This window comes from Geotrypetes seraphini, chromosome 11, assembly GCF_902459505.1.
Source record: "Geotrypetes seraphini chromosome 11, aGeoSer1.1, whole genome shotgun sequence".
Classification (NCBI taxonomy): domain Eukaryota; kingdom Metazoa; phylum Chordata; class Amphibia; order Gymnophiona; family Dermophiidae; genus Geotrypetes; species Geotrypetes seraphini.
In genome coordinates, this window is record NC_047094.1 from 59,878,248 (window position 1) to 59,903,168 (window position 24,921).

A 24,921-nucleotide genomic window follows, 5' to 3' on the forward strand; every position below is an offset into this window, starting at 1 on the left:
TCCAGCAATAACTTACTGAGTTTAATTACATGTTGTGTGAAGAAATATTTTTCTCCAGTTTGTTTTAAATCTACTACTTAGTAGCTTCATCATATGTTCCCTAGTTCTAGTATTTTTGGAAAGAGTGAACAAGCGATTTACATCTACCCTTTCCACTCCACATATCTGGATAGGGTTCCCATATTTGAAGACGGAGAAACCCGGATGCATGGCCCCGCTCTGTTCTGCCTCCAGCCCCATCCCCAAAAGCTGCATCTCTTTTTTTTCCCGACCTCTAAGTCACGTCTAGAGGGCCTCCAGCAAGCACGGATGCTTGTGACATCATCCGTGCATGCTTGTTGAAGGCTCTCCAGATGCAGCCTGAGCTCAGGGCTTTCCAAAACCCAGACAAACTGCCAGTCTTTGGAAAGTTTGTCCGGGAACCTGGAGAGTCCTTTAAAAAGAGGACATGTCTGGCTTTTCCCGGACGCTTGGTAACTCTATTTCTGGACATGTCCTCCTTAGAGGACTGTCCTGTGTCCAGATGGATTTTGCAAACCCAGCACTTTGTCCTGGTTTTGCATGGTCCTGGCAGTGCCAGAGTTTGGGGCTCAGTCTGGAGGGCGCAGATGTGACACGATTACCTCACATGCATGCGCGCAATGTCATTTCCTCACATCCACGCATACTCAGAGGCCATCCAGACAAAGTCTCGAGCTCCAGAAAGAAGTGGAGGTGAGGTTTGTGTGGGGATAGGGCTGGAGCCACATGTCTTTTTTTTTTTTTTTAAATCAAATATGTTAACCCTAGCTATGTACCATATTTTTCGCTCCACAAGACGCACCCTAGATTTAGAGTAGGAAAACCAGAAAAAAACCCCATTCTGAACCAAATTGTGTATTAATATATACCAGGCTTTGCACTCTGTCTCCCCTTCCCTGCCAGGCTGTTCATTTCATTTTTCATATACACACAGCAGATATAAATTATAGAAACTGACACATTTTGGCCCCGGTCCATTATGCCAGAAACTGCCTTCCTCCCTCCCTGCGTGCTGAAACCTGCTTACCCTCCGCTGATTCCTCCTCTGGCCCTGGTCTGCCGCCGCTGCGCCGCAACTCAAGGAAGGGAAGGGCCAGCGTGCAGCGATTGCACGTCGCCGGCCCACAAGCCTTCGCGCACAAGCCTCCACTGCTGCATGCACAAGCCACTTCCCTTCTCCCGTACCTCTGTAATGTTCCAGGCATGAGCAGCAACCCACAAAATGCTGTTGTTCCTGTGTGGGTTCTCCCTCTGATGTCACTTCCTAGGCGGTCCAGGAAGTGACATCAGAAGAAGAGCAAACGCAGGCGTGACAGCAGGTTGGGGGTTGCTGCTCGCACCAGGAACATTACAGAGGTACAGCAGTGGGGGGGGGGGCAGAGAGGGTGACAGGTGCCGCTCCCCTAAGAAGATGGCACCCAGGGTGGACTTCCTCCGCCCCCTCCTTACTACGCCACTGCCCTTGGTCAGCCCTATGCTCACTCCTAGGTATGTATGCGTCTGCTCTCTGTATGCTCTGTGTGCTCACTCCTAGGTATGTATGCGTCATGCCCATACATCGCAATCTCATATCTGTTCTGCCTAAACTGCTCTCAGGAACACCTACATGCAGCTTGCATACAGGCAGAGGCACAGTGTTGCTGTGCACCTACTTGTTATAGATATGATTCTGTCCAATAATTATTTTTCACAGCCATTTTTTACACACAAAACATGCTATACATGTGGAAACATGTTTATAAAAGCTTCCTCAAACAGGATAATTCTGCAAGGGGCGCCTAGATTTAAGCACTAGGAACGCATCTATTTGAAGCATATTGCATAAAGAAGATTACGTGCCTACTCTTCTTTGCAGAGTACTAGAGTATTTTTTGGCTAAAATCTTGCCTATACTTTAAGGTGCAAACACCTACTCCAGCCATAGAGCTGGGGTAAAATGCTTGACATAGGCTGCAAAAGGGTGGGCATATCCTCTTTTTGAGGACTGTCTGGGTGCCTGGACAGATTTCCAAAACCTGGCAGTTTGTTCAGGTTCTGGAAAGACTTGAGCTTGGAGCAGCACGTGAAGGGCCTCCTAGCATGCGCAGATGCGACGCAATGATGTCACATGCATGCGTGTGATGTCATTGCATTGCATCCGTGCATGCTTGGAGACCTTCCAGACACGGCCCTGTGCTTAAGGGGGGAAAGAGGCAAAGTTCATGTGTACGCGGGGGTGGGGGCAGAATAGATTGTGACTGGGAGCAGAATGGGACAGGGCCACATGTCCTCTTTTATTTTTTTTTAATTAAGGAGGAAATCTGGTAAACCTAGGCATAAATTATAAGATTTTATCATTTATGTGCATAATTATATGCCCTGCCCAAACTCTGTCCATGTGGAACATACTTAGAATATTGCTTAGCCAGAAACTGGTCACATATGTGCAAAAATGACTAGGATACCAGCATTTATGTGCATTCTTGACAGCTAAAACTAGATGGCCCCCACCTGTTCCCCAGGCCTACTTTATCGATGGTATAGAGGGGGCAGGCTCCACTGACAAAATGTTGCCAAGACTGCCACAGGAGGTCCCGGCAACCATTTTGCAGAGCTACCAAGAAAGCCAACCTCCTATGTGGGAGATTTAAGGCCCATCCGGCCTACAACTCCATCCAGCCCAGCCCACAGCGGCACCAGTGGTAGCCTCCCCTTTCAGCAGCAGCAGCAGCAGGAGATGACATTTTAGGAAGGCCTCTCCTATTGCTGCTGGAAGGGAAGGCCACTCAGTGGGAGATCCCAGTTCCTCAGTGGGAGTGCAAGAGATAGCCAGCAAAAGTGGGAGTCTTGTACTGAAAGGAGATCTGATTTTTGTCAGCAGAGCCAGCATGGTGGATTGCTCTTGCCTTGACTAACATGGAACCCCTGAAGACAGAGTTTGTGGAACCCAGCTGGGGAATTACTATCTTATAAGATTGTTTTTAAGGAGGTAACTCTACATACCCATTACTGTATACACAAGTGCCAAAACTTCACCTAAGCATACTAGTACTTAACTTACATAGTTTAGAGCAGGGGTGTCCAATGTCGGTCCTCGAGGGCTGCAATCCAGTCGGATTTTCAGGATTTCCCCAATAAATATGCATGAGATCTATATACATGCACTGCTTTCAATGCATATTCATTGGGGAAATCCTAAAAACCCGACTGGATTGCGGCCCTCAAGGACCGACATTGGACACCCCTGGTTTAGAGGCATACAAGGGAGCACAGCACAGACGGAGCTCAAACCTACACATATCTCACTTAATTCTAGAAGTTACGCATGCATCTGCATCGGTTAAGTATTAACTTTAACACTAGCTCTATGGCTGGCATAAGCACTTTACCAAATTTTTAAGGATCGGCTTACCAAAAAGCTGGGTAAGTTACAATAAAATATCAGTTAACAATTATTTTAACCTATCATACTCATCCCAACCACCTCCCAGTTAATATCTCAAATTACTAAACTTTAAACTTCTTTTTATTCAGCAAAGTTTTCAGGTTTGTTTAAAAATTAAAAAATGTGCCTGGGAATGCAACTTAAAGGAGAGATCATTCCAAAACTTAAGTCCCAAAAACAAACATCCTTGAGTCCATAGTTTTTAGAAGAATATTGGAAGATATTTTCTCTAGGGTGGTACATCAAGATTTAATAAACTTGAAATCTGATTTTGCAACAAGCGCCTTATTTTTTTTTTTTTTCAGTGTAAAGAACTTGTAGGTTCATATTTTACCAATACATTTGTTAAATACAATGGCACTTCCTGATTTAAAGATTAAAAAATTAACATGAATCCTTTTAGGTGTATGCATATCCAATATGAAAACAAGCACCTATGTTTCTTAACAGAATAGGGTCCTACTAGGTGTTGTGTTACAGATCGCACTGGAAGTTGTCTGGCTTGCGCTATCCAGAGTTTAAAGTTTAGAGTGTCAAAAACTCAACAGAACAGCAAGAATAATTTTTAGCAACTTAGTAATATAACTACTTGTCCTGAAGGTAAGCCATGCCTAAAAACCAAACCTCGAAAGGGTAAAATAGATCAGATCAGCAAGACCAACACTCATTCGGTCCACAATTCACGAAAAGCAGGTCTGGGAGCAATTCATAATCATGACTAGCTCAGTTTCCCTGATTTCAATAATCTGATAACTTTCATATTTACTGCTAATTTTGAAAGGACCAGGTAGGTTCAATTTCTTAAAAGCCTGGACTCTGATTTGTAAAAGAGCTTCTCCTTGCTATGGAGAGGTAAAACCCAGACAGAGACATTTCTAACCCTTCTGACACACACATACTTCAGTAGATCACCTCTCATTAACCCTACAAACAGTTTTGCAATCTAGAGATTTACTGGCACTAGGCTTGTCAATAAACTAGAGATACTAAGGATTGATATACCAAGAATAAGATTTTTTTTTCAAGTAGTGTGTCTAAGATATAAATCTAGAAAGATGTAAGTGTTGTATTGCATTACAAATGAAAGAAGCAAACTTGGTTATGTTTTCTTTGCTTTCTGTGAAGGCAGCACAAGGACAAATTTTCAAAGCAGTTACCTGATTAAAAATCTCTGGGCTGAACATTTGCCTAGATTCTATAAAAGTCGCGTTACAAACCAACGGGCCACTGTCACAGCTATTATAGTAGCAATTTTAAAAAAGCGAGTAATTTTCCAAAAAACACTCATGCAAATGAGGTTGGCAGAGAGTAGCAAAGACTCACTAAATTTGCATGTGCCCATCGCTGGGATGCACTGGGGAGGGGCCTGAGGCTCTGATTGCTGGTCCGCCAAGTTGTTTAAAGCCCCTCATGTGGGTGTGGCCTTATGCATCTGGGCTAATCAGAACCTTTGGCCCCTCCCCAGATGCATAAGGCCCCACCCACAGGAGGGGCCTTACACACAATCTGAGCCAATCAGCCTCAGGCCCCTCCCCGGTGCATCCCATTTTGAAGAGGCGGACCAACTGGCCGGAGGGAGTAGGCATCCCTCCGACCAGCCATCTGAAAGTAAGGTAAGAGGGGAGGGGGGGTAGTTGCATGGCGGCAGGAAAGCGTGGACATCTCTCCCACTGCCGAAGGGGTGCTGGAGGTGACAATTTATGATCCTGTAATTTTTTTATTTTTTTCATTAGCCACAGTCAACACACGCCACAAGATGCACTTTTGACAGTGCTGTTACTGTACCAGCACTCCCGGACCAGTCAATGATTTTTGGCGCCAAAAGCTGACGCTGCTCTTGAAGAAAGACTCTGAAATTTTTAAGAATCCACCAGAGTGCTCGTTTCAGTATTCAAGAGCCATTTGCATGGCAGTGTCGGAGACTGCTAGAAAGCTCTCTAAAGACTGCAAAAAGCTATTTTGATAATCCACCGCTAAAAAGCATGCAGGCTTAACAGTCTACAAACAGTTTAGCGACTGTGTTAAAGTTTTGAAAATCTGGCCCTTAGTGACAACATAACATAACAAATTATTTCTATACCGCATAGCCCAGGGGTGTCAAACTCAATCATATTAAGGGGCTGATATCCAAAACACAGGCTAAGTCATGGGCCAGACCCCATCCAATCTCCACCCCAGACCCCGCCCCCATAATAGTACTAATTATAACACAATTTTTTCCATTCATTTTTCATTTATACACACAGAATATAATCTTATTAACACTTAATGGTTAATCACAAAATTAAACTACACAAAGCACAATGTATGCTTCACAACATTCATTCCTACCAGAACACAGATAACTTCTAAACTAGAAGGAATGCTTTTGGATGAGGCGCAGGATGCGTAAGGTGCCGCTGCATGCGGCTTCGAGCACACTATGGCTGTGAGGAGGAGGGAGCTGGCCACATGATAACACCGGGGGCATCGGACCGCAAGTCACATAAAACTGTCAAGCGGGCCGAATCTTTGGCCCTTGGGCCTTGAGTTTGACACCTGTGGCATAGCTGATAAGTTTATTTATTTATTATTCAATTTTCTATACCGTTCTTCCAGGAGAGCTCAGAACGGTTTACATGAGTTTATTCAGATACTCAAGTTCAATGCGGTTTGCACATAGGTTTTGCAAAATGCATATTTGAAGGTGAAGGGAAAAGGGGTGGTACAGGTAATGCAAAATTACTAGGAAGATGTGCTAAAATTTCTTCCTTTTAGTAGAGACACTTGGGGGTTTTTTCCATTGCCTTCCAAGAAAGCAGGGTTAAAGCAACAATGTCTCTGAGCTGCCAGCCACATGCTATTGGAGGAGACCCAGGGATATGGCTGCTCACTGCCGAGCTTGATAGGTATCCTAGCCACCAGAGGAGGTTTTCAGCTGGTGAAGCTTGGGGATCCCCATCAACCACAGCAAAGGTGTGCCGCTGCTGGGTGGGGCCTGCCTACCTGTGGCTATGCCACTATTTTGTATACATAAAACCAAGCTAAGCCCACCCTGGTTTTATTTTAGATTTGTTTTGAGAAATTGAACCAAGTACAGAAATGTAGTGTGGTAAAACCAGGATCAGCTCCTTCCTCCAGCATGTTGGTTACCTTATGGATGATGCTAGAGGGCAGCTCAGCTTGTCACTGAACAAGTTATGCCGCCTTACTTCTGCTGTAATTCCCACAGACCTAACTCCTCTCTATGAATCAATACCAAAAAGCAATCTGATAGTTTAAATCAGTGTTTTTCAACCTTTTTACACCTATGGACCGGCAGAAATAAAAGAATTATTCTATGGACCGGCATCGATCTGTGGACCGGCGGTTGAAGAACGCGGGCTAAGTTGTGGGCCAGACCCCGCCCATCTCTACCCAATCTCCACCCCAGACCCCGCCCCCATAATAGTACTAATTGCACCTTGCACGTCCTGTGCCTCATCTGGAAGCCTTCCTTCTGACGTTGCAACGGCAGAGAGAAGGCTTCCGGTTCAGGCGCAGGAAGCGCGTAGGAGCCACTGCCCATGGCTTTGTGCACTGAATCAGTTAGGAAGAGGGAGCTGGCTCGAAGATAATGCCGCATCGATCGCACCGTGAACCGGCAATTGAAGAACACTGTTTTGGGCCTGATGCAAGTTCTGGCACTGTGGACCGGCAGGAAATTTCTGTGGACCGGCACTGGTCCATGGACCAGAGGTTGAAGAACACTGGTTTAAATAGCCTGCTATGGAGGGGGTGATTGGGAAAGGAAGCAAGTCTACTCCTCCTTGCTCCCCCCCCCCCAAGTGAGATGTAACAGGACTCAAAATCTTTAAACCATCCTGTCATCACCTCCCTCTACAACAGCTGGATCCCATTACCCAGAATTCTCTTTACCATTTATCATGCTGGCATGAGGCCCATAAACTACAGTCACCTGACAGGTGAAGTATTTGAAGGGCACACAGAGAACAGCTTCTTGGAAGGGTTAAGCCAGGCCCCATGAAAGAGGAAGAGCCTTGATTTTCCATGGGCTTTTTAAGTTTCCTGTCTGGAATATGTTTTGGGTTTTTTCCCCAGGATTTTCACTTAACAGTTTATTTCTGGTATCTGTCTCAGCTCTTGCAAGATATCCTAAAGAAGCTTGAGCAGTAGCACAGAGGTGGCTTGTGCTGACTCAATCAGTTTTGTGTAATGCCTCTATGTGGGAGTCTTTTATTCATTCAAGGAAAGCTAATACACAAATAGAACTCATCAAAATAGAGCAAGCTGGCAAAGTGGAAGAAAACCAGCTTATGGTTAGAACAGTGGCCTGAACCAGGGAAGCCAAGATTCACATCTTGCTTTAGCCATTGATATTCCTTGTGCCCTTCGAGTCAGTTCACCCTCTGCTATCAGGTGCAAACCTGGATTACAAATCCTTTTTGACGGGGAACTTCTCTGAAACTACTTGAATTCTGATTTGGAAAAGCAAGAAATTTAATCTAAAATCTAAATCATCCTAGATTTGAATGTCTTCTAATAATAGTATGACATCAGCTGGGAGACTGAGACTGACCTCAGTTGAGGGGCGGGGGAAAGTAAGCTTCTGTATTCTCTGAGGTCAGCAGGACCTTTGCTGTGAGGCACCCATGGCCTGTGCCACCCTCTCCTTGCAACTAATTAAACCTTTAATCTTCTTTTATTGTTTGGGTAGAGGATTTACTTAGCTCCCTGATATAATAATAGAAAATTTATAGCAAACCTGTAAAAGGGAGAAGGAAGCTTATTTATCTGCCATCATTTTCTTGGTTTTTATTTTAAAGCAGTTTTTGATTCCTGCCAGACTCTCATGCACATTCCTTATCCTGTCCACAGGTTTAATCTACTCTGGTATACCCCTCCCCCACTCCAATTTCAGCTGCACATTCCTTCATTTATTACCTGGCCCCTCTCAGGCCAAGTCTGGAAAGGTTTACTAAAGAAGCCCTCAAATCTCCTAGCTCCCCTCCAGCCCTCCCTTCTGTTCTTAATTACTTTATTAAAGTGACTGAAAGACGAGCAAACAGGGTCTGTCTGATCCAGAGTGGCAGCTGCGTTTTAGTGGAAACAGGTTTTTTTTTCCTCTTACAAGGCACACGCTGATGGACTTCGCAGATGAGGTAAAAACATAGGAAATGAATCTTTGGGAAGGTTGTACCAAAACCAAATCAAAATGGAAGGCTCTATTTGTGATTTATAAATAGTTGTACAGAATATTGTTCTTTTTTAATACTTTAATAAAGAGATTTAAATATAAAATCATAAATGTTCGAGGCTTGTGCAAATAAGGACAAAGCCCACGGGCATGGGGACAGAACCTGCGAGGATGGGAATAAACTGTCCTATATCATTCTCTACTTTGCTCCAAAATTACCACAGCATACTATAAGCAATAATCATGCAAATTACTGCCACTGTCGATGTTTTTGACACTTTTAGGAAGGGTAACATTAAAAATTAAAAAATGTCCATGGTCTTTGGCCCCAATCTCCTTTCCTTTCCTTGCATTACTTTTTATTTTTTAGTCTAGTTTCTTCCACTCCCTTCCTAAAAATTCCCTGAAGTCTCGTGCCGCCTACCTCCAGACCCCTTGTACCTTTAAGGAGGAAGAGGCAATGGCCATTTGTTCCTACCTCAGGCGCCATTATCCTCAAAATGGTGATGCCCTGCCCCAAGCAGGGCCAGCCTGCAATATCTGAAGTTCTCCATTAAATTTCAGATTGGGCCCATTTGCTGCATCCCGAGATGCACAGCACGGGGCAGCGCATCACCATTTTGAGGATGATGGTACCTGACGAAGGAGCAAATATGCATTGCTTCTGCATCCTTTAAGGTACAAGGGGTCTGGGGGAAGGGGTGGATGTCACTAGCCACCAGAGATTCTTTCAGAGGGGGTGAAAGCTATTAGACAAAAGGGGCAAGTTTTGCTTTTTTTATATTGAGGGAATTGGGGGTCCCTAGACTGTTGTTGTTAGATGCCAGCAACTCGTGCTCGAGTCCTAGCAACTTGATGAATTGCGGATCTAAAAATAAATCTGTTTTATGCTAGTCCGGTAAGGTCCTCCAGCGTCATTCCCATGGTTGTTCCCAGGGTGTCCAGCCATCTGATTGCAGGTCGCCCTCTTTGTCTGGTTCCTTCGATCTTCCCAAACATGATGTCCTTTCTCTTCTTATGGTCACTAGACTACCAGGGCACTTTTTTCTATATACTGGAGGGGAAGGGGGCGCTGTTGCAGAAAACAATCTGGGGCTGCATGGTCAGATTGTAGTGAGAAGGGGTGACACTAGACATACACTCTTCTTAACCAGCCCTTCTAAGAGGCCTCCAGATCTGGCATACATTTCTTGCACACAACGCCTAGGAGAAGTCTTTCATACTTCATGGCTGTAGAATCTGACCTTATTTCCGTGCATTTTAATGCAGTCTACAGTAAAGGTTTCCATGCAAGTTTACACCCATGCTGAAATACTTCTTGCATACTCAGTCATGTTATGGTAATGCTTTTTGCATTGGCCATTTTGCAATCTACTTTCTCCTGTTCTTTTTCTTCACTGACGTCAAACCCTTTTAACTCTTCCCTAGCCCCTTTCATTTTCTTTTTAATATTTTCCCTTAAATAGCTAATTTCCCCATGTATTTACTGATAATCATACTCCTGAGCCTTTTTAGCTACAAGATAGCAAGATCCTAACTCCTCTCACCTTGGGTCCTGCATCCCCTACCCTCTATGTCATGTCTTTTCTGTCCAAGTTAGATTGTAAACTCTTCCGAGCAGGGACCATCTATAAATGTCAAAATGTACAGCGCTGTGTACGCTTTTCAGCGCTATATAAGTGATAATTAGTAGTCCCTGCAAAGGTCTTTGGAGGAAGAAGGTTCAGGGACTGAGAGGTTGCTCCCATAGAACACAAACTGGAAGAGACACAAGGGATATCAGTCACTAACAGTGGTAAAGACCTTTGTTCATACCAGAAACATCCAGAGCAGCAGCCTGGCTTTCTCTTGCCAGATAAGAGAACTTTACTCTAGAGGTCCTTCTTTCTGCACTCACTGGGACTGGCTTTAAAAGAAAATTTTTTTTTATTAACTCCTGCATTACAAAGAGTCAGCTGGCTGTCATCTGTGTATCTGAATTCCACTGATGAGCTCTCCCATGCACAAAGCCCTGTGTTTACAGAAATGTTTTAAATCATTTGAGTCCTTTCCCACTGAAGTAATTACTGCTATGAGAACCTTTTCACATTTCCTCCATGCTCCTTCCTATGAAGGAAGGTGGTTTTAATCTTTAAAAGCTAAACATGACCGTTCACATCTTTATCTGCCATCATTTATTATATAAAAAGATATCACCTTATATTTCAATTTTGTTTTTGTTTAATAAATTTTAAAACAGAGTAATACGACAGCCCCAGTTCCTTTCCTATGGAAATAATGCCTCTTATGTATATGGATGCCTTGAGAAGAGATCTGTAAACAGAGCTGTACACTGTATGCCTACCCAAGCACCCCCACCCCCCAATATTGAGCAAACTTCTTCACTATGCCCAGGGAAAGGTAATTATTGTGTTTAGCACACCCAATCGTTTTTCAAACATTGACCCTTACAGCTATGTGCAGGCTCTTTTTGTCTCTGCTGATAAAAGGATCAGTGACCTTTCTGGTTGTGGACACCAGCAATATTGCCAAACACAGTGAGAAGACATGTTGAAAGGAGAATTCATTCTTCTGGTCTCAGCTCCTTTCAGTAAGAGCCTCCCCCCCCACTAAGGTAATCAAAGTACTCTTGTGTGACTTAGGGCCAGATTCACTAAACAGACCTACCAATTTGGGTCCGGGGGAGCTCTGATTCATGACGTGTCCTCATGCAAATGAGGATGATTGGAATCGCGCCCCCAATCGACTGCACGGATCGCTGAATAGCGATCCCGATGCATGCGCAGACCATCTGTAGATGGTCTGCACATTCTTACAGAGCAGCGACCTTTTTAAAAAAACCTTTTTTTAACTTCTCATACTTTTCTTCACAAGCCTGCGGTTTTAACCTGCTTTAAACCTGCGGGTTAAAACCACAGGCTCGCACTGCGGGGAAGGGCAAGAGAGGGCAGTGAGAGGAGGAGTTTCAGGGTGAGAGCAGAGTGTTGGGGTGGCCAAAGGAGGAGATTTGGGTTGAGAGCAGGGCGGTGAGTCGGGGTGGCCAAAGGAGGAGATTTGGGGCAAGAGCAGGGCGCCCAGAGGAGGAGATTCAGGGCGGTGAGTCGGGGCAACAAGAGAGATTCAGAGTAGAGAGCAGGGCAGCGAGTCTGGGCTGCAAGAGAGATTCGGGGCAGAGAGCAGGGTGGCGAGAGGAGAGTCAGGGCAGGAGTGCAGGAGAATCCAGGCAGAGAGCAGGAGATGCAGTCGGAAAGCACGTGAAGGACTGGTCCCTAGTAGTCGCTTCTTTAGTTGATTGGCCAGCCCAGTCGGTGTTCCAGATTTGTTTAGTGAATCGTGCCTGCCTATATTTACATGCCGTTCCCCCTCATTTACATGTGCGGATTGCATCGGAGGTTAATCGGCACCAAGGTTAGTGTTGTCATGAAACAATCAGGTCGCAAAGTGGTCGGGACACGATCAGTGTCCTTAGTGAATCTAGCCCTTAGTCATGAAGAGCAACAGAGGCTGAGGCTGGCGATTAAAGGACTAGATTGGACTAGGTCTAGGTGAAAAGGATGTTATAATGCCCTTGTATCGCTCCATGGTACGACCTCATCTGGAGTATTGCGTTCAATTCTGGTCTGCTTATCTCAAGAAAGATATAGTGGCGCTAGAAAATGTTCAAAGAGCGACCAAGATGGTAAAGGGGATGGAACTCCTCTCGTATGAGGAAAGACTAAAATGGTTAGGGCTCTTCAGCTTAGAAAAGAGATGGCTGAGGAGAGATATGATTGAAGTCTACAAAATCCTGAGTGTAGTAGAACGGGTACAAGTGGATCTGTTTTTCACTCTGTCAAAAATTTCAAAGACTAGGGGACACTCGATGAAGTTACAGGGAAATACTTTTAAAACCAATAGGAGGAAATTTTTTTCACTTAGAGAATAGTTAAACTCTGGAACGCATTACCAGAGGATTTGGTAAGAGCAGAAAGCCCAGCAGGTTTTAAGAAAGGTTTGGATAAGTTCCTAGAAGAAAAGTCCATAGTCTGTTATTGAGAAAGACATGGGGGAAGCCACTGCTTGCATGGAATGTTGCTGCTCCTTGGGTTTTTGCCAGGTACTAGGGACCTGGATTGGCCACCGTGAGAACGGGCTACTAGGCTTGATGGACCATTGGTATGACCCAGTAAGGCTATTCTTATGTTCTTATATATGTACCGTTCCCAGTTTTTGTCAGATATGACTTGATATTATTTGACATACCTCATTCTCTGTATTGCGCCCACTCTGGAATAACCTCCCCCTTTCACTTAGGATTGTATCTTTCTTCCAAAATTTCAAAAGTAGCCTCAAAACATCTCTTATCTTAGCCTTTCCACAATTTTAAAATGACCCCTTAGGAAGAATCTTTTAACTTAAATGCAGCTTATTACTTTTTGTTTTTCCCCATTACCCACTTTGCTTTTCCCCAGTTTGAGATTGTACAATAATTTTCTCTTATATTTTCCCCCTCACGCTTCCATATTCCTTCTCTTTCTGTCTTCCCTTGCCATTATCCGCTTAGATATTTGATTATGATTTTTGTGGTACATCAAGAATAAACTGAACCTGAACTTAGTCATTACATTTAGGCACAATCATTTATGCCAGGTTGGCATAAATCGCTGTGCCTAAGTGTGCCATGCTATAGGTATATAACTTATAGTATTCCATAAATTATGCAAACTAGAGACATGCCTATACCCTTCCCATAGTCCACCTATGTACGAGTTTATGTCCCCTTGCAGTAATACACTATAGCCAGGGGTACTCAAAGGGGTCCACAGGCCAGTCAGATTTTCAGGAAATCCCTAATGAATATGCATGGGAAAGATTGGTGACAGGCATGCAAATCTCTCTCATGCATATTCATTAGAGATTTCCTGAAAACCTGACTGACAGATCTGAGTATCCTTGACTTATATGTACCTTTTAGAATAGCATGTAGTGCACTTATGTGCACAAGGCATATTTAATTGCATGTACTTAGTTATAGAAATGCCTTTTAAGTACCTGAAATAATTAGGTAATATGTAGAAGTAAAACAGAAAAAGAAATAAAGAATTATTTCTACATATTACCTGGAAGAGTGAACTAACATGGCCACCACACCTTATCACTGAAATACAGTAATTAGATATTGTGACTTGCCCAAGGTCAAAGAGTTGGAGACCTGATTTAGCTACATGTATTTGTAAGAGTAGGTTAAATTCAATTTGTGTGCATCCACATTTTGCCATTGCAGTGATTGGGTTGAAGCTACAGTGTATCTCCAAGAACCACTTGACGCATGTTCATCTGCTGAACCTTACAAGAGATTACTCTACATCAGGTGAAAAGAGAGAAGGTCCTTAAATATCAAGAAATTCATATCAGGCCAAGAATGTATGACAGAGATACAGAAATATTTGCTATGTATTAAGAGCCACAGGAACATCTGGATGGTTGTCCTACATGTTATATCTTATGAACCCCAGAAGGAAGTTCTCTTTGGTATAATGCAAGTACTGTGGCTAAGTGTTCTCAATAAATCTGAGATTAATCATACTCCATTTACACTGGCATAGAAGTGAGATTCATTGCTGTCATTTTATGCACAGTTAAACCACTGGAGGCATGCTCCTATGATGCTTGGTGTCTTCGGTATGCATGCTCTAAGGCAATGAAGGCACACTGTGGATCTCAAACTTTGTAGCTGCTGTTTTGCCAGCTCATACCACAAAACAGTTAACTGGCTAATCCACAGTAGACAGTATTGAAGAGCTGGGTTACTTTTTGACAATATCCTTTTTCTGCTGCTAGAAGAGTCGACCTTAGTACAACACACTGCACTACAGAATTTTATAATTCTCTAAACATGTTTTTCATATCATCCAGATGACTAAAAACACAAAAAAGTGTCTCCTTAACCCATATTACGTAAGAGAAGTCCTTTACTATCATGGTGTGTAGACTGTTCATGCTTTCCAAATTAATGTTAACCAGCCACAACTTCTCTGGTGTGAAAATGACCAATTATGGTATTTGTATAGCCAATGACCACTGGCATCTCAGTCATCACCCTTCCTGGAATGCTTGGAATGGATTCTGGATACCAGTGTCAGGCTGTGACTATAGCAGTGGTCCCTAGGGTCCTCTCCACTGCCGTCCCAACCCTGGATGACAGCATCTGCTTTGCCAGGAATCAGAAGGTCAAACTGTGATACAGAGAACATTCTGGGAATGTTCCAGAGAGACATGTTCTTCCATAATTAATATATTGACTGTAAACAATTTTTATCCTGACAAGAGAAAGCATGTGTGGTTTGTGTCTGGATTATCCAGGGTAAATAGCTTCCAGTTAAGAGCATTATCTCAAAACAAAAATTTTATAGTGGGTATTTCTCCTCCAGCATCAACAAATGTAGACTTATATTGCCTTTCTTGTTTTCTGTAGTGATTTTTGTGGTAGGCAGTTTGTTTTTATGGGACCTTGTGAATGGATTCCACTGTAGATTTCCCTTTACTGATAACATTTTCTCTTTTTTTTCAAGGCTGTATCACAAAGAAGTGTATCACAGAGGACGTCAAGATAATATGCAACGTGTGCCAAAGAGCTGCTATAATATGTACGTAGTAATGTAGTTGAAAGATAAGCAGGGGGGGGGGGTGTTTGGTCTTTTGCTATTGTGTTCACTCTGGCACTCTTGCAAACAACTCTAAACATTGGTGCTGGTCCCTGGCCCTGGCTCAAGGGACTATAGTGTCCTGAGCCAATGTTTGCATTGGCAACCCCCACTTTCTCTCATGCCCCCCTCCCTGTTGGTAAAATGTTCCAAACTTCCAAGCCCAGTCTAACATCTTTCCCTTCCCCTCTCCCCTGCCTGTGGGGGGAGGGGGGAAAGTAGAGAGAAATGCTAGACTAAGATTTTGGTGACCTTGATCACTGGCACACAGAGCCAGCGCCTTACCTGGTCCATAGGTTCAGATGGTCCTGCTGGTCCCAGAGAAACCACGGACTCACCTCTCCCTTTACTAATCCCTGTCCTTTCCTAGCCCCACTCTGTTTATTTAGATTTATTTACCATCTTTTTATGAAGAGATTCACCCTAAGTGGTTTACAATACATTGACTAGTAATATTAATCTTTATTTATATACCGTGAAAGCCTTTCAGTTCAAGGCGGTTTACAGGAAAAATGGCTGAGGAGAATCAGCAAGCTACAGCAATGGAGAGAGGACTGAAAATTGTATAGATTGCATAGAGGGAGGTTAAGCAGGGTTTTATAAGGCGGAAGATAAATAAATAGGTAGGAATGTTCATAGTTTTAGAGCAACAATTTGGAATAGTCAGTGGGTTGGGAGTCTTTTCATGGAAAATTTAAGGTGGGTTGTCCTGTTTGGGGAAGAGAAGCGTTTTTAGGAGCTTTCTGAAGTGCATGTTAAGAGGCTGATGTTCTGACCAGTTGGCGCCATTCGGGATCTTTGGAGGCTGCTTGGTAGGGTAGGAGTCTGTTGATGAATCGCTTATGGGTGCATCCTTTAATTGAGGGGAAGGCGAAGAATGATTGAGGTCAAGTAGATCGTCCGTGTCTGGCGAATGTGAATTGATTGCTGAGGTAGTTGGGCAATAGACCACACAGAGCTTTGTAGAAGAGACATCTGAATTTCAGCAGGAATGTAAAAATTACTTTAAAAAAAGAGTACATGAAATTAAGGCCATATATGATTCTCCTTCAGATATGGTTGAGACTGGACTGGACTGAACTGAACTATATCTTTAGCTTATTTTTTGTTCATCACAAGCCACAAAAAAAATCTAAATTTCCTATGATTGTCTCCTTTAGGGAGAGCCTTCTTCTTAAGGTAAATACTCACTCTTGCTTCCCATTTTACCTCCTTATAAAGCTGTTGCATAGGAGCCTCTTCTATAGTAAGGGCTACTGAGACACAAAGCTGGGCCCAGGGCAAATGTTAAGGCACTTGCTGCCCCCTCCCCACATTACTTGCCTGCAGTCATTGAATGGAAGGCAGCAACAATTGACAGAGACTGCTCTGCCAGCCACAGATCTTACTTCTGCCACATCCCGCCTATGTGGAAACAGAAAATTATTTCACAAGAGACAGGAGGAAGGAGAACTTGTGGTCAGCAGATTGCTGCTGTCTGGCATTCAGGGCCAGATGCACAAGTCAACAATCGTGTAACGATTGTTGCTAAACCAGGGATGGGGCCTTAGGTGTCTGAGCCAATCGAGGCCTTAGGCCCCTCCCTGTGCATCACATGATGCTCCAGGGAGGGGAAGGCCTGCCATTTTGGACTGGTGAGCCTCTGGAACAGGTGGGACCGCATCTCTCCTGCTCCCAACTTGTGAAAAAGGTACAGGGTGGGTTCGGGGGAGCATCCAGTGGCAGGAGGGAGTGGGCATCCCTCTTGCCTTTTAGCGGAGAGAAGGGGGAAAGGGAGGGGATGGTGCCTGGTATAGGGTGGGGCCTACATTGGCATGAGGAAGTGGGTATCCCTCCTGCTAATTTTTTTTTTTTGCAGGGGGAAGGGGATCGGCAAAGTAGGAGGGAGTTGGCATCCCTCCTATCAAATTTTTCTCATGCGGGGGGGGAGAGGGGGGGAGGAATCAACAAGGTAGGAGGGAGTGGGCATCCCTCCTGCCAATTTTTTCTCATGCATGGGGGAGAGGGGGTGTCAGCAAGGCAGGAGGGAGTAGGCATCCTTCCTGCCAATTTTCACTGGCGTGAGGTGGGAGAGTCAGTTCACGATGCTGGTACATCGGGGAGTGCCATCATCAGTGGTTTTTATTTTTAACAGGGCAGATATTGTGTGTGTGTGTAACACGCAGCATCTGTGCCCATTAAAATTTTTAAAAAGAGGTTTTCTACCCTGACCAGCTGAGTGGCAGGAGGCTGCTTTGGGGCTTCCCCTGCTGCCTCTGTGCATGTGTGAGAGTCGCTCTCATAGTGATCAATTGGATGGGAGAGACGGGGATTATGATAAACCTCCACGTGAATCATTGGCATGCAAAATTTTTAGTGCATCAATAGCTCTTTTAGAATAAGCCAAAAATCAGATTGGAGCGGACCCACGCGGTTTTACCAGTCCTGTTTAGTGCATCTGGCCCTCAGTGACTCCAGGCAAGTAGAGGGTTAAGATGGGGGGGGAGGGTTTGGGAGAGAAAGATACTGGATCTCACATCTCACCTGAGCTGCAAGTGTTGGCCCTTCCCCTTGGAAGTCAGGCCTGGAGAATCTTAACTCCTCTATCCCCACATCCTCTCAAGCAGCTCTGTCTACAGTATCCTTTCAGTGCATTCTATTGGTGGGCATGGCTGCATGGCACCACTACACAGTAAAAAGAAAACCTTCAAGATGCGACCATGTTTCTGCTAATAGCCACCACATCCAAGGAGCTCAAGAGTGGTGCATATGCAACAATTTTGAAGGAAGGGACTAAACAAGACTTTGTAGGCACGATGCCTGTGTTTTGGGCTCCATTTGTGAATTCCTAGCTAACTACTAAGATGGTGTATTTTAAAAATTGCCACATGTGCTCTGCCTCCGGTTGAACTGGATTGTTTAGTCAGGCCTGTGGAGTTAACACAAACAGAACACACAGCTCAGTCATCTTTCCTGAATGAACCTTGTCAGATGGTAAGGATTTTTTTTTTCCTGCTCAAAGATGTCATGAACTGACACGATGCATTTTCATCTTTTTATTTAAAAAAAAAAAAATTCTGGGAGTCAAACAGGCCTTAACACTGATAAATAGAACACAGTAAAAGTTCTCTTGTATCCAAAGGGCCAAATAAAATCTATGCTAAAATATGGTTCAAATATAAATCTGAAGTTCTGCTGTAGCTATGTTTCAGCAAATATATCCCTTTCAATTCAGTGATAAAAGACTTCATCTCTGCTCATATGGATGTTGAGCACAATGCTGCAGTTTTGGAATATTGTGATTTGCTTGAAGAATGAAGCCCTTTTGGAGCTAGCACCAAAATACCTGGCCTTGAGACATTCAGCTAGTCTACTTTACAGCTGATATCACAAAAATGGCCCTGAGACAGCAGGCGTGTAGTATGATCATGTTGTTCCTTTTCCTCAGATGTCTTTCTAGGGGTTACATTTTTGCTTTACAATTCATCACTTCATCTAATAGAACACTTAACTGGACCATATAAGAACCAGTTCTAATGGAATAATATATTGTGTTTGTTTTATATTAAATTTAATTCATTTAAATAAATTGCATTAATCACCTGGTTGGAGAGTATAACCTAGATTTTGGAATTGTAGTATTAGACTTTATTTTAAAGTTCTGTTACTTTTTTGCCAGTTAAAAACCTAACCAGGTCAGGGTATCCTACAGCAGTGATGGGATAGCACAGCAGTTCAAGATGGCTGAATGTAGTATAGGCCAGGAACCAGAACAGGAAATAAGATCACACAAGATGGCCTCCAAAAGGAATTGAGAACCTTCAAGCAGGTAGAAGTGATGAAACCAACTGGAGATGCATACTAGCAGTTGTTAGTGGGAGGATGGAAGTTTACTCCATCACGGTCCCCTTAGAAACAGAACATCCTGAAGACTGATGGCAGCACCTTGATTGCTTTCTGCAGGAACCTGAATGTGATTACTTCTACTGTACTATAGTGTTGCATTGGGATGGGTTAGGATATCATTCATTGGGATGGAGAACATCAGGGCCTGGAGTTAATACAGATATGTAAGACTTCCTCTGTGCTAAACATAGTATGAACATAGTACATGATACTAGTATTATATATATATATAAATAGGATGTCCGGGGAGGTACTTGGAGTTCCCCCCTCCCCGGAAAGAGACTTGGGAGTATTGGTTGACAAGTCAATGAAGCCGTCTGCGCAATGTGCGGCGGTGGCGAAAAGGGCAAACAGAATGCTAGGAATGATTAAGAAGGGGATCACGAACAGATCGGAGAGGGCTATCATGTGGCTATACCGGGCCATGGTACGCTCTCACCTGGAATTCTGCGTCCAGCACTAGTCATTGTACATGAAGAAGGACACGGTACTATTTGAAAGGGTCCAGAGAAGAGTAACTAAAATGGTTAAGGGGCTGGAGGAGTTGCCGTACAGCGAGAGATTAGAGAAACTGGGCCTCTTCTCCCTTGAAAAGAGGAGACTGAGAGGGGACATGATAGAAACATTCAAGATACTGAAGGGAATAGACTTAGTAGATAAAGACAGGTTGTTCACCCTCTCCAAGGTAGGGAGAACGAGAGGGTACTCTCTAAAGTTAAAAGGGGATAGATTCCATATAAACGTAAGGAAATTCTTTTTCACCCAGAGAGTGGTGGAACACTGGAACGCTCTTCCGGAGGCTGTTATAAGGGAAAACAGAGATTCAAGACAAAGTTAGACAAGTTCCTGCTGAACTGGAACATACGCAGGTAGGGCTGGTCTCAGTTAGCGTACTGGTCTTTGGCCTGGGGGCTGCCACGGGAGCGGACTGCTGGGTAGGATGGACCACTGGTCTGACCCAGCAGCGGTAATTCTTATGTTCTCTCCTTCCCACAGTCTATCTCTCTCGTTCCTTTCCATCCCCCCCTTTTGTGGTCCGTCATCTCTCTGTCGTTCCCATCCCCTCCCCCTGCTTTAGTTTGGAATCTCTCCCTCCTCCTTTCTTTCCCTAGTCTGACATCTCTTATTGTTTATTGTTTATCGTTTATTTAGTTTTTGATTAAACGCTTTCTCGGTTCTACAAAGCGTTGTACAAAGTATAAAATAACATTTCAACAAACAATGTAATAGTTAAAACATACTTTCTATGAACTACAAGGCTAACAACGATACTTATTAGATTATTATCGACAGACGAACAATAGACAGTTACATTGGACACAAATTGGGAAGGGGGGAGAAATACAATTGATATAGTAAATGAGAGAAACGTTTAAGGTAAACACAAAAGGATTAGGAATAATTAGAAAAAAAAGAAAGAACTGATTTAAATTAAACTCTAAAATACAGTACTTCAGTTAAAAGCATCTTTAAAAAGAAAGCATTTTAAGTTGCTTTTAAAATTTTTTAAGTTTTTTTTCCATTTTTAAATAAAGTGGAAGGGCATTCCAGATCGTAGGGGCTGTCACGGAAAAAATTGAGGTGCGGCATGTGCCAATAATTTTTAAAGAAGGAATATTAAGATTGAATTGGGATATAGATCTTAAAGATCTCGGGGGGTCGTATGGGATCAAAACTCTGTCAATGAAAGCTGGGGAATTAGTCTGCATAGTTTTGAATGTCAGAAGGGCGATTTTGTACGTTACCCTATGTGAAATAGGCAACCAGTGGGCATTTTTAAGCAGAGGGGTAACATGATCATATTTTGAGGCTCCCGAGATTTTCTTAATGGCCGTGTTTTGAATGAGCTGCAAGTGTTTTAAGTCCTTGTGATAAATTCCTTTTAACAGCGAATTACAATAATCTATTTTTGATATTACGAGCGAGTGGATCAGAACGTTGAGTGAACTAATATCAAGAAGGGGGGCCAATGATCGAATCATTCTTAATTTAAAAAAGCAGTTTTTTACCAATGCGCTTATTTGTGGACGAAATGTTAGCTTACTATCAATAAGGACCCCTAAAATTTTTGTAGTTGTAATTGGTGAAAGTGAGATATTATCGATGATGACTGGAGAAATTAGTTGTGCTCCTTCTTTTCCGGGGAATAAGAGAATATTAGTTTTTGAAATACTTAATGAAAGCTTATTGCTGTTTAACCAGTCATGAACTTTACTTAGTTTATGATTGATTGCCTGAATCTCGTATTGGTAGTCTGACATCTTTCTCTGTCCCTTCCATTCCCTCCCCTGGAGGTCTGGCAATTTTCCTTCCATTTTCTCCCCATCCCTGCGGTCCAGCATCTCTCTTACCCTCCCCATGCTATTACCTCCCACCCTCCCCCTGAGATCTGGTGCTTACCCACCCGGTTCTGCTATAACTATTTTGGCTGTCAGCAGCGTGACTGAAATAAACACATTGCCTTCAGTGACCCAGAAGCTTTCTTTCTGCTACTGCTTTCCCCCTTTCACCCCATCTATCCCTTTCTCTTCCTAACCACCTTCCTATCCAGTATTTCTATCCCCCCCTCCCTCCACACCACTCCTTGGGTCCAACTTCATTCCCTTTCTTTTCCCTCCCTCCCTACATCCCATTGTCCACCATCTTTCTCCCTCTCCTCTGTTTTTGGACCCATTATTTCTTCCCCTTCACCTCCCCCCTACCCTCAGTCCAGCATATGCCCGTCTCTTTGGACCCCTCCCTCTGTGTACTTCTAATAGCTACATCATGCTCCCCCCCCCAAAAAAAAGCTGGCATGTTTCCCCCTTCTCGCCACCGTTGTCCCCTTGGCCTCCTGGTCACACTTTAAAACCTAATTACAGCCTGCAGAGGACTGCCAGTGTTGTAGCGATTCTAGCAGGCTGCCATTGGCCTCTGCTGCATGTTCTCTCTGGTGTGAACCCACCCTCCTCTGACGTGATATCCTGTTTTAGTCTGGGATGGATCGCGGCAGAGGTAATGTACAGCAGGGGCTGACGGTAGCCTGCTAGAATCACTACCTACACCCCTAGGCGCTTATGCTCTTATGCAGCACTTCCTGACCGACCCCCCTCCCAACCACCACCACCACCATGAGCTCTGACATTGGGCCTCGTAAAGCAGGAGTGGCAATGGACAGCCAGCAAGAGGCAGCGCTTAGGACAGACTTTTTGCTGCCAGAGCGCTACTGCTCTTGCTTTAGAAGGCCCAAAGATATGAAGGGCGGAGGGTTGGTCACTGAATCAGTGACACCGATTTTTTAAGAAAACAAATCAATTTACCGATATGAATCGGCGAATCGGGCAGCACTACTACACACAGATTAAAGGTAGTTTTCTGTATCTCATGGTTGTTTTAACACTCTTACACTAGGGCAGGAGGCAGCTACTATTTATACTGCTATGTGACTGACTCTCCCTCCACAAAGGGCTGAAAGTGCTATTTTCAATAGTACTTAAGTCTGCAGCCAAAGGCCATAACCTCTGCCTGTGCTTAGGTAGCAGATAATAATACTTATTTCTAGGTCCTGTACTTGATTTAGGGTTACCAACTGGTTCCAGATTTGCCTGATGGGGTTAAGCCAATCCCAGCTTTATCTCATTGCATTCAGAGACCTGTCTCCCTTTTTTTTTAATGGAATCCAATTTGGAAATCAAAACTATATGTTCCTGCATGCAATGGGGTAAATTCAGGACTAGATCAACCCAGTCAGGCAAATTAGCACCAGGTGGCAACCGTACTTTTAATTGATAAAGATGCTGTACTGAATGATTAATAGGTTTTGGATACTCTGTTAATATATGACAGAGCTGCCTCTTCATCTTGCCTTCACCTTGTACGGTTTTGCTTTGATGTGTGCTGTGTTGATATTACATTATGGCATATGTATGCTACTTTCAAACTATTTAAATATTTTTCCTACTAAATTTCTTCCCCCTGATATTTAGACTGCAGAAGGTAGCCGGCCATCCCGGAAATTCAATGCTGGCACCGTATTCAGCTCCTGGCAGTGAATTTCTGGTCTATTTTTGACCAGCCAAGACATAGCCAACTAGCTACAAAATATTAGTCTAGTTAGCTAAGTCTCAAAGGCCAACGATAAACGAGCCTTTTAGGCGGCTCTATCTGGCCACCCAACTTAGTCAACAAGATGCTGAATAATGGTGCAACATAGCTGGTCACCGGCCAATCGGTGAACCAGATATTCAGTGGAAGATAGCAGGTTATCTTCTGCTGAATACTGCAGAATAGCCAGCTAGATGCTGTTTAACTAGTCAGGAACAGCTCCTGACCAGCTAAATAGAGCTGAATATCAGACCCCTTATTTCCAGGTTCTTCAAGCTCTGTACCATCTTAGGTGAATTTCTTAAAGGCAGTAAATAGATAAATCCTAATAAAGGAGCTATAATTTATTTTAAGTCTATGGGAAGAATGTATGGTCTCTTTGGTAGCTTCTTGCTCAGTCTTGTAAAATGTAATTTCTTTTATGAAAACATCAAATACAACAAAAACGAAATAAGTTTTACATTTTCTTATCTCTTCCTTCTCTTACAATCAGAAAAACTTATACCATGCACTATCCAATACAATGCAACATCTTCATATTGTATAAGCTTTATCCTCCCTCCCCCCAACTTTCTTCAACTTTCACCACCAGCTACATGAACCATTAGTTCTTTAATCCATGCCACTGAAAAATGTCAAACACCCTCCCTCCCTCCCTACACCAAACAGTATACCCACTTCATAATCTTAGTCCAGTCAGCAACCTTGAAGGAACCGTGTCTCTTCCTTAATGACATCTAGCATTCCATGACCACCAGTAACTGTACCCATAATCTCCATTCCAACAAGGACAGTTCCATAGATTTTTTCCCAGTAAGATGCAATAACATTTTTGCTGCTTCCAACCCAAAACTTTTTATCCTTTGCTGCTAGTTAGAACTAGATCCATTTGCTAGACCCTATAAGCAAATCTGAAGTGACTCTATAAAGATGGAATTAGTAGCACAAGATAAATCTCTACAAGTCTATCAAATATATAGAAATATACCCTCTGCTTCACCACATATCCTACACTGGTCCAATATCCCAGGTAGAGCTCCTGCCTCAACATCCTGAGGTTATGGTCGCCGTACATGAAGAAGGACACGGTACTACTCGAAAGGGTCCAGAGAAGAGCGACTAAAATGGTTAAAGGGTTGGAGGAGCTGCCGTACAGCGAAAGATTAGAGAAACTGGGCCTCTTCTCCCTCAAACAGAGGAGATTGAGAGGGGACACGATTGAAACATTTAAGGTACTGAAGGGAATAGACTTAGTGGATAAGGACAGGTTGTTCACCCTCTCCAAGGTAGGGAGAACGAGAGGGCACTCTCTAAAATTGAAAGGGGATAGATTCCGTACGAACGTAAGGAAGTTCTTCTTCACTCAGAGAGTGGTAGAAAACTGGAACGCTCTTCCGGAGTTTGTCATGGGGGAAAACACCCTCCAGGGATTCAAGACAATGTTAGACAAGTTCCTGCTGAACCAGAATGTAGGTAAGGCTAGTCTCAGTTAGGGCGCTGGTCTTTGACTAAGGGTCGCCATGTGAGCAGACTGCTGGGCACGATGGACCACTGGTCTGACCCAACAGCGGCAATTCTTATGTTCTTATCCCAGTGCTGATCCTTGTGACCCTGGGCAAGTCATTTAATCTACCATTGCCCCAGGTACA

At 43.6% G+C, this 24,921-nt stretch overlaps 2 protein-coding genes across 4 annotated transcripts in view; one reads left to right on the forward strand and one right to left on the reverse strand.

Moving 5' to 3' along the window:
* Positions 1–24,921, reverse strand: part of LOC117345779 (mitochondrial import inner membrane translocase subunit TIM16-like) — a 638,816-nt gene that overhangs the window by 258,748 nt on the left and 355,147 nt on the right. The gene's annotated exons all lie outside the window — the stretch shown is intronic.
* The window catches only part of VASN (vasorin), an 83,068-nt gene that overhangs the window by 53,006 nt on the left and 5,141 nt on the right, over positions 1–24,921 (forward strand). The window contains exon 2 of the mRNA XM_033914923.1: positions 15,173–15,247. Within this exon, the coding sequence (XP_033770814.1) occupies positions 15,216–15,247 (32 nt within the window). The 5' untranslated portion in view covers positions 15,173–15,215. The remainder of the gene's footprint in view (positions 1–15,172; positions 15,248–24,921) is intronic.